Source organism: Sapajus apella, unplaced genomic scaffold (assembly GCF_009761245.1).
Source record: "Sapajus apella isolate SASKATOON/1434 unplaced genomic scaffold, GSC_monkey_1.0 scaffold57, whole genome shotgun sequence".
NCBI lineage: Eukaryota > Metazoa > Chordata > Mammalia > Primates > Cebidae > Sapajus > Sapajus apella.
In genome coordinates, this window is record NW_022436997.1 from 4081212 (window position 1) to 4096680 (window position 15469).

Sequence of the window (15469 nt, forward strand, 5' to 3'; positions counted from 1 at the left end):
GATGACACATAGGTAATGACTTGATGGCCTGAAAGATGACCCTTCAGATTATTGCAATCTTGAATCCTTTTGCATTTAGGATTGTATCACTCAGGGTTCCCCAGAGAAACAGAACCAATAGGATATATAGAGATATAATCAAAGAGATTTATTATTAAGGATTGAATCATGTTACTGCGAAGGTTGAGAAGCTCCACATCTGCCATCTGCAAGCCGGAGGCTCAGAAAAGCCATTTGTATCGCTCCAGTCTAAGCCTGAAGGCTTGGGAACTGTAGGAGTTGATGATTTAAGTCTGGTCAGAGTCAGGGAGAGAATCAATGGGCACATAATTGTGGAAAGCATGAGTGAAGAGTCGAACTTCAGAATATTCAGAAAGGGTAATCAGATCAGGCATGGCGGCTCACTCCTGTAATCCCAGCACTTTGGGCAGGCGGATCACTTGAGGTCAGGAGTTCAAGACCAGCCTGGTCAACATGGTGAAACCCCGTCTCTACTGAAAATACAAAAAGAAAAAAAATTAGCCGGGCATGGTGGTACAGGCTTGTAATCCCAGCTACTTGGGAGGATGAGGCAGGAGAATTGCCTGAACCTGGGAGGCAAAGGTAGCGGGGAGCAGAGATTGCACTGTTGCACTCCAGCCTAGGCGACAGGAGCAAAACTCCACCTCAAAAAAAAAAAAAAAAAAAAGGTAATCAAGAAAAATGTAAAAATCAAGAAAAGGAAGAAGCCATCAATTAAAGGATAAGAATTTAAAGAAGGGACTAGGCAATTTGTCAAACATTGCGGCTGGTAAAAATTGCTGGAAGCATCTTTTGGATTTGGCAGTAAGAATGGTACCTTTGCAAAAACCATGTTAGAAGAATGATATGGAATAGAATGCAGATTGTGAACATTAATGTACAAATCAGAAATGATTAAGAGAAACCAGTACATAAACCTACAATGTATTTTATTTTAAAATTGTACTTCCTTCTTTTTTCTAATTGCTTTCCTTCCCCAGCCCTATCCTTTCTCTGTTTAATGTTATGAAAAGGGAAGATGTAAGAAAATAAATGAACCGGGCACTAAAAATAGTTGAGACTTGAATATTTTTCTGAAACCAAAAGGGCTGTTATAGAAGAAGACTGAAAATATAGGAAAAAGGTGGGACGACTAATAGTGCAGGATTGAAATAGATTTTTTAGAAAAGGTTACTCAGCCCAGGTAGAGGTATAAAACTTGACAAGAATCAGTAACCTCTTTTTGCCTGAGAGGAGAAAGAGTATGATAAGATGTCTAATGATACAGACGAAATTCTAGGTGCTAGTTCAGGATGTTAAAGTCGTTATTTTTGGATGCTTTTATTTTCTCGCTGAGGTGAAATAGGAGGGTGAGAGCATCTGCTTAAAATAAGGATGCGGTCAGAGACTTGGGACAAGAAATGAAGGATTTGAAGAACTAAATGAGAACTAGGAAAGGGAACTGGCTGATAATAAGTATAATGATTGACAAAAGCATTGATGGCTCTGCTAAGATTGAAATATAAATGCATAGCAGTGCCAATAAGCACAGGCACATACATTTTCAAAAAATGCCTGACTCCCTGTGTGTAAGATCAGAAAATGTGGAATATGGTTCAGTTTTGTTTTCTGTAGATGCCAGGGTTAGAACTTCTGTCAAATTTATTTTGCTCTAGTTCATCCTTCTTTTCATATCATGCTTTTCCCAAATATAATCCAAAAGATATATAGGTTGATAGTGAGCTTGAAGGAGGCTAGGATACCTCTGTGGAGCCAGCTTTCCTCTTGGCTTCATCAAAGTCATCTGCCACTGTGGTCCCCAGATTTCGTTCAAGAAGGCATGACGACCCAGTCTTCTTATTTTTCTGTGTGAAGATTCTGCAGGGCCATGGTTTAACCTGACAACAAATGTAATGAAGCGTTTTGAGACTTTAAATGAATTGTATGGACGTGGTAATGGAAATAACTTAAAACCTTAAGCATTTCAAGTGACATTTCAGCTTTCAATTCCCCAGTTAATTCATAGAGAGTTTCCTCTGTTGTAATTGGTTAGTTCCTCTTTGGTCAACTTCCTATCCGTTTATTCAGTCTCCATTCAGTGAAGAGATAGGAAATGTGTTTATTGAACATGGTTCACATGCAAAGCATTGATGTATTGATGGCAATATAATGTCCCTTGCCTTCTTGGTCTTATATTCTGCAGGAGATCCAGACATTGTACAGTTATATAATTTGTTACTTAATTATAATCGTTTTATGTGTTACAAGTATAATACGTAAGGTTTTGTCTTCTGTTTTTACCTAATACACATTTATTAACATAATAGATTAAATAATAAAATATTTTCTGGTCTTTAAAGAGTACATTTTTAGGCCATGTGAAATTTAGCTATTCATAATAACCAATCCCCTGAAGGTTCAGAAGAACCATCAATTTAGTATACATCAAATACATACATTTATTTATTAGTGCAAACATGTGCAGATATCTTTAGTCTTGCACATACATGTATGTATACTTACGTGTGCATAGGTCCGCATTTATATATATTGCACATACTGCCCAATTGTATTGATTTCTATTTTTAATAAGGTATTTAAAAGCAATGTCTTTAGGAGAAAAATTCAAAAAAGAAGGCACATATTGCTGTTAGCAAAATATTTAGCATTAACCTTTTCTTTTTTCCCTTCATAGCAACTACTGGCTACCATGGCAACCTTTCCCCCCTGCACACTAGAGCTTCTGGGATGAAAAGCACAAGGCCTTTGAGACTTCAAATGTCTCCTGTACAAAGCAGTCTAAAACCCTTTACCCTAGAGCCATTACTATCCCGTGTCCCAGAATGACTGGCTACACCATTTAATTTATTATGTCCTGCTTTTCTCTCCATTCAATCAATATCTCTCCAGAACAGCAAGAGAGAGAAAACCTATTAAATTTCCATAGTAGGCACTCAAGAAATAGGCTTTTTAAAAATTACTTATTTGATGGATTCCTAACAAATTTCATACAGATCTGAATAAATTAGACACTTAAACTCACTAATTTCTTCTGATTGTGCTCTTATTGACTTCTTCTCCCTTGTGCTCTGGTCTAAACCACATTAACTACTGATAATCCCACAAAAGTGCCATGATCACTTCTGCCTTAGGCCTTTCTTAGTCCCTTTACTGAGACTCCTTCCTGTTCCCCCAACATCCCACCCCTCCTCACCAACCTAAATAATTACTACATGCCGTTCAGGTCTAAGATTAAGGCTCCCTCTCTCAGGAAGCTGAGAACCACAAACACAGGGCTGGGTACTACTTGTAAATGCCACCACAGTGCTGTACATTGTGCTAACCATTGTCATTGATCTGAGATTTCCCTTTAATTTTTTTGTTTGTCTCAGTTGACAACCAACTCCTCTGTTTATTATAACCTCAGATGTATTCCCATGTCCTGGGTGCCAGTGATGTCATCCACAAATAATGAGCCCTCTTAAGTGCCAGTCATTTAGCTGGAGATCAGGTACAGAGGTGAACAAAACAGACATTTTCAGCAATAACTAAGCTTATTTCATACCTGTGGTGTTGAAAAATACATATCAGCAAATTAGTGAGATGAATTCAGATAGTAATTTAGTGCCCTTCCAATCAAAAAAAAAAAATTAATGGGATAGCATTAGTGCGGATGTGTGAGAATGCTTTTAAGAGGATGGTTAGGCAAAGTGTCTCAGTGGAGGTGATATTTCAGCGGGGACTTGAAAACAGCCAGGAGGAGACCTGTGGGGGAGCACATTTCAGGCAGAGGAAACAAAAACTACAAATAATTGAAGGCAGAAAGATAGTACTGGGCATGTATCGAATATGATGGGATATAGTTAATGAGGCAGAGTGGTATGAATCAGGCTTGGGGAAACAGAAATAATATGGAGAATTGGTAGGTCATGGTGAGAAGAAGAAAAACTTATAAACATGGATAAAATGTGGTCTGAAAAGAAGTTAAAATTTTTTCTGTCTTCTTTTCAGACATTGAACAAACCAACCAAAAATATTTACTGGGTGTACACTGTATACTAGGAACTATGTAAATGCCTTTCATGTAATAGCTCATTGAATCCTATTATCAATTCTATCAAGTAGAATTTTATGAGGAAATTAAATCACAGTCTAGGCAACTCCCTGAGAATTCAGGGCTAAAAAGTGGTGTAGCCAGAATTTGGATCCTGGTAATCTGATTCCGGAACCTATACTCCTACCCACTATAGCACAATCGTAGGCATTTGCTGAAGCCCACAATATAGCAAAAGTACAGTTGAGGGCAATATCCTGGCCTCTGAAATTTCAATTTTATGAACTCATTATAATGGACTCTGTGGTCTCCATTGACTGTTTATTTGGTGTCATTTTCATCATCATCCAAATTAAATATTTCATGAGCACCTGCCACTGCCAAGTAAGTGTGTGGCTTGCTGATTGTGTGGCACAATGAGGATTAAAATAACACAAAATATGGTTTCTGTCTAGCTCCCTTGCAGTTTAGTTGGTGAGATAAAGCAACTAAGGCCTATGAACTTCCGCCAAGGATGATAAGCTACACAGCAAAACAGAGGCCACTAAGGTCACCATAGACTGACTAGATTGGTCCGTGAAGCCTTGAGTAGGTCTGGAAGAGGTGAGAGAAAAGAAAAATGAAAGACTTTTTAGATGAGGGGGAAAAGCAATATGCAAAGGCATAAAAATATATGTTGAGGAATGATGGGCTCTATGGTATAAAATGTGCTCCACATTCTAAAGAGACCTACAGATAAGCACACAACTAAATTGCCTCTGTTGACTCCTACCTTTCCCTTTCCCCAATACACACCCCTTCCCAGTCTAAGAACTGAGGTGGAAATCTGAGTTTTTGATACCAAGACCAGGAGTTCTTTTCCTTCTCCCTACCACAAAGAAGGCAAGGGAGGATTCTTGCCCTGCTCTTTTATAGTACAAGAGAAGGAGGCTCCAACATAATCCCTCCTAAAAGAGGGACCTGCTAAGAAGATACTGACATCTCTTCACCAGTTGAGTTTTTTGCTTAGTTTGCAGACTTGTTCACCCATCTAAAAAAGATAATTGGGGAAAAATAGCAGAGCAGATAGAGCACTCTTGGAAGGAACACCCTGTAAGCACACGCTGATCTGTCAAGAATGGTTTTCCATATGTCAGTTACTGCAGCTAAGGATGGGACATCTTGCCAGTGCTTTGCTTTGTTTTGTTTTTTCCCAAAAAGAGTTTGAGATGACATCTAAGCACTTACCTTTAAATGGAAGATGATCTTTTTTAAAAAAAGTTACTCTCATATTAAGCGTATAAATCAAGTTTAATAAATCAAAAGTATTTTCACTAGAACTGGTTAAGAAAATTGGCAAGGCCATTCATATTATGAAAATCGATCAAAATTAATTATACAACTAAACAAAACAAAAATAGAATAATTCAAGTTTGGGCCATTTTTCCTTCAAGTTAGCAAATAAGATGTGTTGGTTACAAATTTCCCAGGAAATTTTGATTTCTGCTACTTTGATGATGTAGGCTGCATAATGAAAATTAATAACTTCATGGGAAAAAGGGAGTGAAACACTGACAAGAATGTATTAAACATATATAAAATAATCCCAAAGAGTTTGCTGTGTGCACTAAGCATTTTACCAGCACCCAGTAGGTTGAACCACTAAGATTTTTGCTTGCAAAGCTTCTGTTGGAAGAGCCAGACCCATCTTTCTGCCAGTCTCCCTCACTCAAGGTTAGCAGTTACAGCAAAACAGTGTCAGAGTTTCCTTTTGTGGTGTTATCTTATTAGGCGACCACCATTACCCTGACTACCTTTCCAAGAACTTAATTTAATTTAATGTATTTTATTTTCACCAAGCTCGGGTAAAAGATAAAAATATGCAGAGAGCTAAGAAGCTCCTGAAGTCAGCAGATTGTTGGGACTGAAAGTCTAATTGGCCAGGATGCTTGCCGTTTCCCGCTAGCAGCTGGGCTGCACTAGAACAGGCTCGGCCTGCCTTTTTGCCCCAGTGGTCTCATCAACCCCCCATGCAGCTGTGGCTGTGTTCTAATGCTTCCTCTGGCAGATGGGAAATGGCATTTCAGGGAGTACCTGGCATATTACATGGTGATCTTCTTCGGTGAAAAAGGTCATATATATTAAAATGATGGCACCCCTGGGTTATTGAAATTTTCTATTACTTGTATGAAACATTTTTCTTTATTCCTTCTTTTTTCCATTGCTTTCTAAGGCCTCCAGGTGGCACATTAAATTAAAAACGTTTTGTTTTTTCACAACTGAGGGGCACTGTGGTATAATGATATCTGCATCAATTGCTTCCTACCCCTAAAATAATCTCTCTGCAACATTTCTTTCCCCTCTGTTTCTATATTTATTTAAAATTTAACTTTTCATGTAGATGCAATATAAAATATTGTGTGCCATTTGTTTACTATTTAAGAATTATCTTAAGTTGTAAAACCTCACATCAGAATAATCAACTAATACACAGAATCATAGCACAGGGAACTGAAAATACGCCTTGAGAGACAGCAAGAAAGAAGGGAAGCGATGCTTAATGGAAGATTGTAGAAATTGATGGACATTTTACTTAATTAGATGTGTGACCTTGAACCATTTCTTAACCACTGCTTAACCTTTCCAAACCTGAAACTCCTCATTTGAAAAATAAGAAAATTTAATTTCTTTCTACCGTTGTGCTTCTTTCTTAGGAGTTACTATATCAAGTAGATGAATATTTATGCATATTCAATATTTAATTTTACTTAAAATTTAATTTTACTTAAAATTCAGATAGACAAGATATCTTATGCTAAAAGAATATGTTAATTACCTTAGTTTTCAATTCTAATATGGGAGCTGTTACTTCTTGTAATACATTCTAGTTCCAAACCAGTCAGGCTACCACTAGTGGACTGCTATGGTCCTAATAATTACTCCCTATGATGCTCTTGCAATATGGCCTTCAAATGAACCATAACAGTAAGCATAAAACCCAGAAATCTATAAAAATTAGTATGTGTTGGGCTTGGTTTTTTGACATGTTTGGACTCAAATGCTTGCATTAAATTTATGGCATACAAATTTCAAGGTCAAAGGTAGGAGTGACATGTATGGTTTGTCAATATTAGTATGAGACGAAATTTTCTTAAAGCATGAAAATGTATTTTCTTGGAACATGAAAAGTATGCTTTCACTTTTCTTAAAACATAAAAACTTTTTCTTAAAACATAAAAACTTTAGGTATTTTTCTTAAAACATAAAAACTTTAGGTTACTGATATAATTTTTAAGGAAATATAGAAAAGTAGTTTAATTTCCATTAGATATTATAGCAAATGTGAAAATTAATGTTATTCTTCCATTAGATATTATGGAATTAATATTTTGATAGTGAATCGAAAATTATATGCAACTACATTTTATGCTTTGAATTATAGGGTCCATGATTTCTACATTACTTATCAAAGTAATGAATAGACACAGTTTATGCTTCAGCCTGCTATAAAAAATGAAATATTTAGTTATATCATTTATTAAAGGTGCTGTTTTGCTGTATAATATTCCAGCAAAAACCTTTGCATGGGATTTGCTTGCTAATTTTAATTCTGATCGAGCTTGGTTATTAAACTGGACTTTTAATTGAATTTTGATGTCCTTAATTTATTGGTGATGCTTACATTTTAACTATTAGGAAATATTTTATAAATATGTGTTTGTATAAAATATGCATATGTGTGTGTATATGTATGTATATATATATGTACTATATATACACACCTAAACATTTTTTTTTAAATGCTTAAAAATTTTATGGATTTAGCTAAAGACTTAACTTCAATCCCTCTCTACTTCTCTCCTTAAAGAAAAATTACCTTTCTATATTGGTGGAAATAACTCCCATACATCTTGGTCAAAAATAATCCAAAATGATAACTCAATGTCAGGGAACCATTGACAGCACTTTCATTTCTCTACTGATTTGGAATTATGTCCCAATACTACAAAAAGCTTCCATAGATACGCTGATCTTTTTCTAGGTTCTCTATTGTATTGTAATGAGACTATTTGTCTAACCCGTAACTAATGCCCCATTTTCCTGAACCAACCATTATAGCTTTTCAGACAGCCTTAATCAGGTGAGACCAATATTATTGTTACTATTCTTCTTCCTACCTCCTTCTTATTAGAATTCAAATATTTCTTTTCTATTTGTGCCTTTATTCTTCTCTATGAATTTTAGAATCCCTGTATGACATCCTATGATTCAAAGGTTTTCAGGGTTTGAATGTATTTTCACTAATTTGAAATGATTTATTGTCTTTATGATATTGAACCTTCACACCAAAAATACAAATCTATAATTTGTCATCTGATTGGTTAGATTTCCACAAAAATCCAAACTAGTGTAATAAGCAAAAGTTTTTCTTAATGTATTTGTTTGCATAGCCTAACCAGACCCAACTCATTTTTGTGACAAAGCATGATTTGATGTGATCTGAGTCTATTTGGAGATCTTATATATCCTATTTGCTGTAAATGTTGCAATATTTAGCTACAGAAATATTACTGTACTGGAGGACAAAATTATGCTCCATATTAAAAGGGAGTGCCGCATATTTTACAATGCATTTATTTCATTGGGTGTTTAACTGCAGTTTTATGTAAAATACACAAATTATAAGTATAGATCTTTATAAATTACAACAACATGAACTCACATAAAATCACCATATGGTTAATAATGGAAGATTATTAAAGGTGCCCAGAAAGCTTCCTTGTATGTCCTTCAAAAGGAATCTCTATATGACTCCTAACAATAAACAATAGCTTTTCTGTTTTTAAACTCTAAAAATGTAATTGTGTAACATGTTAATATAACAATAGAGAAAACTTAATGTGGGGTATATGGGAATTATATGTTGCCATATTCTGTAAACAGAAAACTGTACTTAAACATTTACTAACAATACTCCCTAGGTCTAATTTCTTTCACTCAGCAGTATTATGTTTGTAAGATTTATCTAAGTTGTATATAATATATATAAATTGTATATCTAAGCTGTGTATAATAGCATGTCATTAATTTATATTGAACAGTATTGTATTAATACATAGCAGATTATTTATCAAGTCTCCTGGTAATAAGCTTTGTGTTGCTTTCAGTGTTTTTGCTTGCTTGTTTTTGCTATTGCAAATAATGTTACTGTAAACAATTTGCATATGCCTTTGTTGCTTATATCTACACATATTCATCAAAGAAGCCTTCTGGTCATAGAGACTTAATTGTGGGAAAGATTTATATCACAAGTTTAATTTTTTCTCTAGTGTATATAGGACAATTTAGAATTTCTTTTGAATGTAAGCTTTGAAAATTTTATTTTGGCAGAAATTACTCCACCTAAGATTTCTGATATAATGGGACAAACTTTATGTTCACATGCTATCTTTTATGTTTGTAGTATCTGTAGTGATATACAGTATTTCATTCTTAAGATTATTTACAACTTATTTTTCTTTATCACCTTTAATTTGTCTTACCTGGGATTTATAAATTTTGACATCTTTATAAAAAATTTCTGTTGGATTTTTTCTTCTCTATTGCATAATTGTTTTGTATTTTATTTATTTATAATTTCCTTCTTTTGCTTTCTTTAAATTAATTTGCTGAGGTTTCTGGTTACTTTTATGTAGTTGATGTTTTGATTATTAAATTTGAGTGTTTATGCTTTTTTAAAACATGCATGTAATGCTATAAGCATCGTGAATAAAGTGTTAGATAGTCCAAGTTTTCATACACTGCATTTTCATTAGCATTCAGTTTCAAATACTTTGAGAATGTTTCTATAATTTCTTTTTTGACCTATTGACCATTAAATGTATACTTTTTCTCAACTATTTGGCAATTTTGTAGAGGTTTTAAATTTCTAGATCAATTGTATTTATTTTGGGCTATGCTATGATTTTTATTCTTTTCAATGTTTTGAGACTCACTTTAGGATAAAGTCTGTTTCTTATAAATTTTCCAGGTTAACTTGAAGAGAATGTGACTTTTTCATTTGTTATCTATAGCATGTTGTATATGTCCATTGGATTGATTGTGTTTCTTTTGCTCAAATCTTCTGTACCCTTACTGAATATTTATCTACTTATTTTTTTCTTTATTTTTATTTCAATAGGATTTTGGGGAACAGTAGGTGTTTGGTTGCATGAATAAGTTCTTTTGGGGTAATTTCAGAGATTTTAGTGCATTCATCACCTGAGCAGTGTACATCGGACCCAATATGTAGTCTTTTATCCCCCTACCACCCTTTCCCCTGAGTCCCCAAAGTCCATTATATCATTCTTATGCCTTTGCATTATTACATCTTAAGTCCCACTTATGAGTGAGAATACACAATGTTTGATTTTCCATTCCTGAGTTTCTTCACTTAGAATAATGGTCTCCAGTTCCATCCCAGTTGCTGCAAATGTCTTATTTTTTCCCTTTTTATGGCTGAGTAGTATTACGTGTGTGTGTGTGTGTGTGTGCGTGTGTGTGTGTGTGTGTGTGTGTGTGTGTCACAATGTATTCAGTTGTTGATTTATGGTATCTATATATACCACCATTTATTTATCCACTTGTTATTTGGGCTGGTTTCATGATTTTGCAATTGAGAATTGTGCTGCTATAAACATGCATGTACAAGTATCTTTTTTGTATAATGACTTCTTTTCCTCTGGGTAGACACCCAGTAGTGGCATTGCGGGATCAACTTATAGTTATACTGTTAGTTCTTTATGGAATCTCCACACTGTTTTATATAGTGTTTGCTCCAGTTTAAATTCCCACCAGCAGTGTAAAAGTGGTCCCTTTTTACCACATCCATGCTAATATCTATTATTGTTTGATTTTTTTATTAGGATCATTCTTGTAGAAGTAAGGTGGTATCATTTGGTTTTGATTTGCAATTCTCTAATCATTAGTGATAATAAGGATTTTTTCACATATTTTTTGGCCATTTGTATATTGTCTTTTGAGAATTGTCTATCCATGTCCTTAGCCCACTTTTTCATGCGATGTTTGTTTTTTTCTTGCAGATATCTTTGAGTTTCTCATAGATTCTGGATAATAGTCTTTTGTCAAATGTATAGATTATGGAGATCTTCCTCCACTCTGTGGGTTTTCTGTTCACTCTGCTGATTGTTTCTTTTGCTGTGCAGAAATTTTTTAGTTTAATTAAGTCCCAAGTATTTATCTTCATTTTTGTTGCATTTGCTTTTGGGTTCTTGCTCATGAAGTCTTTGCCTAAGCCAATGTCTAGAAGGATTTTTCCAATGTTTTCTTCTATAATTTTTATGCTTTCAGGTGTTAAGTCCTTGATCCATCTTGGGTTGATTTTTGTAAAAGGCGAGAGATGAGAATACAGTTTCATTGTTCTACATGAAGCCTGCCAATTATCCCAAGACCATTTGTTGAATTTATTTTGCAGCTATTGTAAAACAGATTGTGTTCTTGATTTGATTCTCAGCTTGGTCACTGTTGGTGTACAGCAGAGCTACTGATTTGTATATAAATTTTGTATACTGAAATTTGCTGAATTCATTTATCAGGTCTAGGAGCTTTTTGGATGAGCCTTTAGGTTTTCTAGGCATACAATTGTATCATCAGCAAACAGCAACAGTTTTAACAATTTGGATATCCTTTATTTGTTTCTTTTGTCTGACTGTTCTGCTTAAGACTTCCAGGACTACATTGAATAGAAGGAGTGAGAGTGGGCATCCTTGTCACATGTGCATTCTCAGGGGGAATGCTTTCAACTTTTCCCCATTCAGTACTACATTGGCTGTGGGTTTGTAATAGATAGCTTTTATTACATGAAGGCAGGTCCCTTCTATGCCAATTTCGCTGAGGGTTTTAATTACAAGGGGTTGCTGGATTTTGTCAAATGCTTTTTTTTTTTTTTTAACATCTATTGAGATGATCATGCGATTTTTGTTTTAAATTCTGTTTATGTGGCGTATCACATTTATTGACTTGCGTATGTTAAACCATCTCTGGTATGAAACCCACTTGACTGCAGTGGATTTTCTTTTTGAAATGCTATTGGATTCAGGTAGCTAGTAATTTTTTATGGATTTTTGCATCTATATTCATCAAGGATATTGGTCTTTAGTTTTCTTTTTTGTTATGTCCTTTCCTGGTTTTGGTATTAAGGTGATACCGGCTTTATAGAATGATTTAGGGAGGATTCCCTCTTTCCCTATCTTGTGGAGTCATGTTAATAGGATTGTTACCAGTTCTTTCAATTGCTGAGAGACACATTAAAATATGTCACGAAGCTTTTGGATTTTATTTTGTCAACTTTCAAAATTTACACTGAGACTATATTTTTAGTGCACAAGAATTAATTAGTATAATATCTTCCTTTATCATTATTAAATATTTCCTTTTACTCAAATAATGCTGTATTTTTAGTTACTGTCTACTTTGACATTTAAACTATACCTTAAAATATACCAACTTTTTTCATGTGTAAATTTCCATTCAAATTTCACTTTCTATGTCTTTATATAGAAGGTACTGCAACTGCAAGTGATTTTTGTAAAATCTGATTGGACAGTCTTTGTCTTTTAAAACTGGAGACTGTAATGCAGTTATGTTGACTTTGATCAATTCAATTCTTCCTTAAAATTCTTTGTTTTCCTTCCACTTTTGCCATGCTTCAATGTGAGTTGGGCATATGTCCTGCCTGACTGACTTTAGCTTTCTCCATGTGTCTTTTGGCCACTGGGATATAGGTAAAATAATTTCTGCCTCTTGTGCATCTGCACTATATTATGGGAATATCATTTCCCCTATAAGAGGGCTCTCATAGCCTGAGTCCTAAAATAAAAGGATAAGAGCAACACACCAGAACCCACCTGACAGTCTGGAGCAGAGCTGCCAAAAATCTACTCCTTAGCTGCTAAAAAGCAGTGTAGCAACAAAACAAAAAATATTTAATAAGCCACAAAGGCATTTAGGCTGTATTAATATAAGTATAACCTAATGAAAGCCAATAAATATAGAAAGTATTTCCAGAACTGTTGTGTTGCTATAAAAAGCATAAAATGAGCACCATTAGCTTCTGGTTGAGGGAAATTCTTCCAGATAACAGAAAAATAAATGGTAACCTACATTATGCACTGTCATACTGTTTGGTAAGATTATCACTTGTGATAATTTGAAGATCAGGGAAGTTACTTAATAAACATAACTTTGCCCAATTGCAGATAAGCCAGAATGTTATTAGCTTTAGTTCGTTATTTTCACTGCATTTCTTAAGTTATTTTAAGATAGAAATTTGCTTAAGATAGAAATTTGCTTAAAAAAAAGGGTATGTTTACCAGCAGGAATGGAAAAAAAGAAGAGAATCCAGACATGTTTTATCTTGTAGGGTTAAAATGTGACAAGTTACTCATCTCTGTTTAACAGCTACTAATGAAATCAATCTATCACAGACTAGAGTGAATAACCTGTCTTTGGGAAAAGATAGACTTGATAGATTTTTATACCCCAGCTCAGCTACTTACTAACCATATGGTGTGGTGTATCAGTTTAAAAAGTTGATTTTTGCCCTGATTACAAACAACTGCAAAATGTCAACAGCTTTTTAAAAGAATAAAGCTTTTTTCTTAGTTATACCACATATCCAACATGCGTGAGCTGGGGGGTCTATTTATAATTCTGAGTCCTGGTAACTCAGGATTTCAGACAGATAATCTGGTAGGGCTTTATGGGAGCACTAACTTTTGAGTAGGATTGTTAGTACCAGCTACAGGGACATATAATCCACTATGCTAAAGTATGTACATAATTTATGTTTATATTTTTGCTAATATTTATTCAACCCTGGGTAATTTTGTTAATCATTCTTTAAACTCTTTCAATACTTCTAATGATGATGTAGACACCAAGAGCTATAGTAGATACCAAAGGAATGGTGAGTGAGACAGACATGGTCCTTGGCCTCAGTCAGTTTGTATGATCTCTAGAGATCCATTACAATAGCATGAACCACAGCATGGGTAGTAAGTGCCACCAAAGACTCATGGAGCCTCAAATCTGCTCTGGAATACTTGGCTAGATAGAGACTTATTTTCCCATAATGGTGATGTTTGCTTTTTGTTTTCTTCTGAGAGATCATTTTTTTTTTAATTTTATGACAACTTCATCTCTTCAACTTATTCTTAAATGAAGGCTCTGGACTATAGTCACAACTAACGTTTATAGAACTTTAAACACGTGCCCAGCATGTGCCTCTTTTAGATGACCTCACTTAATCCTAATAAAGAGGTTTTGAGGTAAGTATTAATATCTTATGTTGAGAAAATTGGGGAAAAAAGGTCAAGAAATTTACCCAAGTTTGCAAAGCTAAAATGTAGTTGAGCTGGTACTTGAAACAAACATATTTAATATAAAGCTATTCTTTGACCACTTTGCTATGTTGCTTTTTTGAATTCCAGAGAGCTGATTTCTAGTTCAATTTTTAATGAGTTTTAATCAGTCGTCCTTTCAAGGATTCTAATTTCTCATTTGTCCTTCAAATTATAGGATTCTCTCTTAAAACAAATTATCATATTTTTATATATTTTTAAATTTAACTGAGGTCCATAGCTTTAATAGAGAACACATTTTTAATTGAAGAGTCTTTCTCTTTCTGTCTTTTTAATATTATTTTTTTTTCCTTAGGTTTCTACAGAAGAAGGCTTGAGTCTGGCCCAAGAATATAACTGCGGTTTTTTTGAGACCTCTGCGGCCCTCAGATTCTGTATTGATGATGCTTTTCATGGCTTAGTGAGGGAAATTCGCAAGAAGGAGTCCATGCCAGCCTTGATGGAAAAGAAACTGAAGAGAAAAGACAGCCTGTGGAAGAAGCTTAAAGGCTCTTTGAAGAAGAAGAGAGAAAATATGACATGATAATCTCTGCTTTTGAGTTCCTCACTCGCTCTGAATTTCATCAGTTGGACAATTCCATATGTAGCATTCTGCTTCAATATTCTCTGTCTCTCTCTCTCTTTAAATATCTGCCTGTAGGTAAAAGCAAGATCTGCATAACTGTACCTCTTGAGATAGTTTTGTTTTGCCCTTAACAGTTGGATGGATTTTGTCAATCAGCTGGATATGCTGTTTAGTTTTTACAATATATTACTAAATAAAATTGACATTCCAATTGCCTCATTTCCTTTTAAAGAGTCTAGCTTCATTTGGTATGCTGTCTGGTTATAAAGGAAATATGCAAAATTGCAGCCAGAATGATAAAAGGCTCAGGGGATTTGCCTTTGCCTGATAACACTCTGGTTGTTTGCATTTCAGGAATCTCAGTAAATAATGAAGAAGCTCAGGAAATAATTCAGAACAGAAATCTGCAGCCTGGTCTTTTTCTTAATTGTAGAAGTCATGGTGCTGCTT

The 15469-nt window shown here is 34.6% G+C and overlaps 1 protein-coding gene across 2 annotated transcripts in view; it reads left to right on the top strand.

The window, feature by feature from the left end:
- Nucleotides 1-15238, top strand: part of RIT2 (Ras like without CAAX 2) — a 373167-nt gene extending 357929 nt beyond the window's left edge. For both annotated transcript variants that reach the window (XM_032245261.1, XM_032245262.1), the window contains exon 5: nucleotides 14750-15238. In XM_032245261.1, the coding sequence (XP_032101152.1) occupies nucleotides 14750-14977 (228 nt within the window). In that variant the 3' untranslated portion in view covers nucleotides 14978-15238. The remainder of the gene's footprint in view (nucleotides 1-14749) is intronic.
- Nucleotides 15239-15469: the final 231 nt, after the last annotated feature.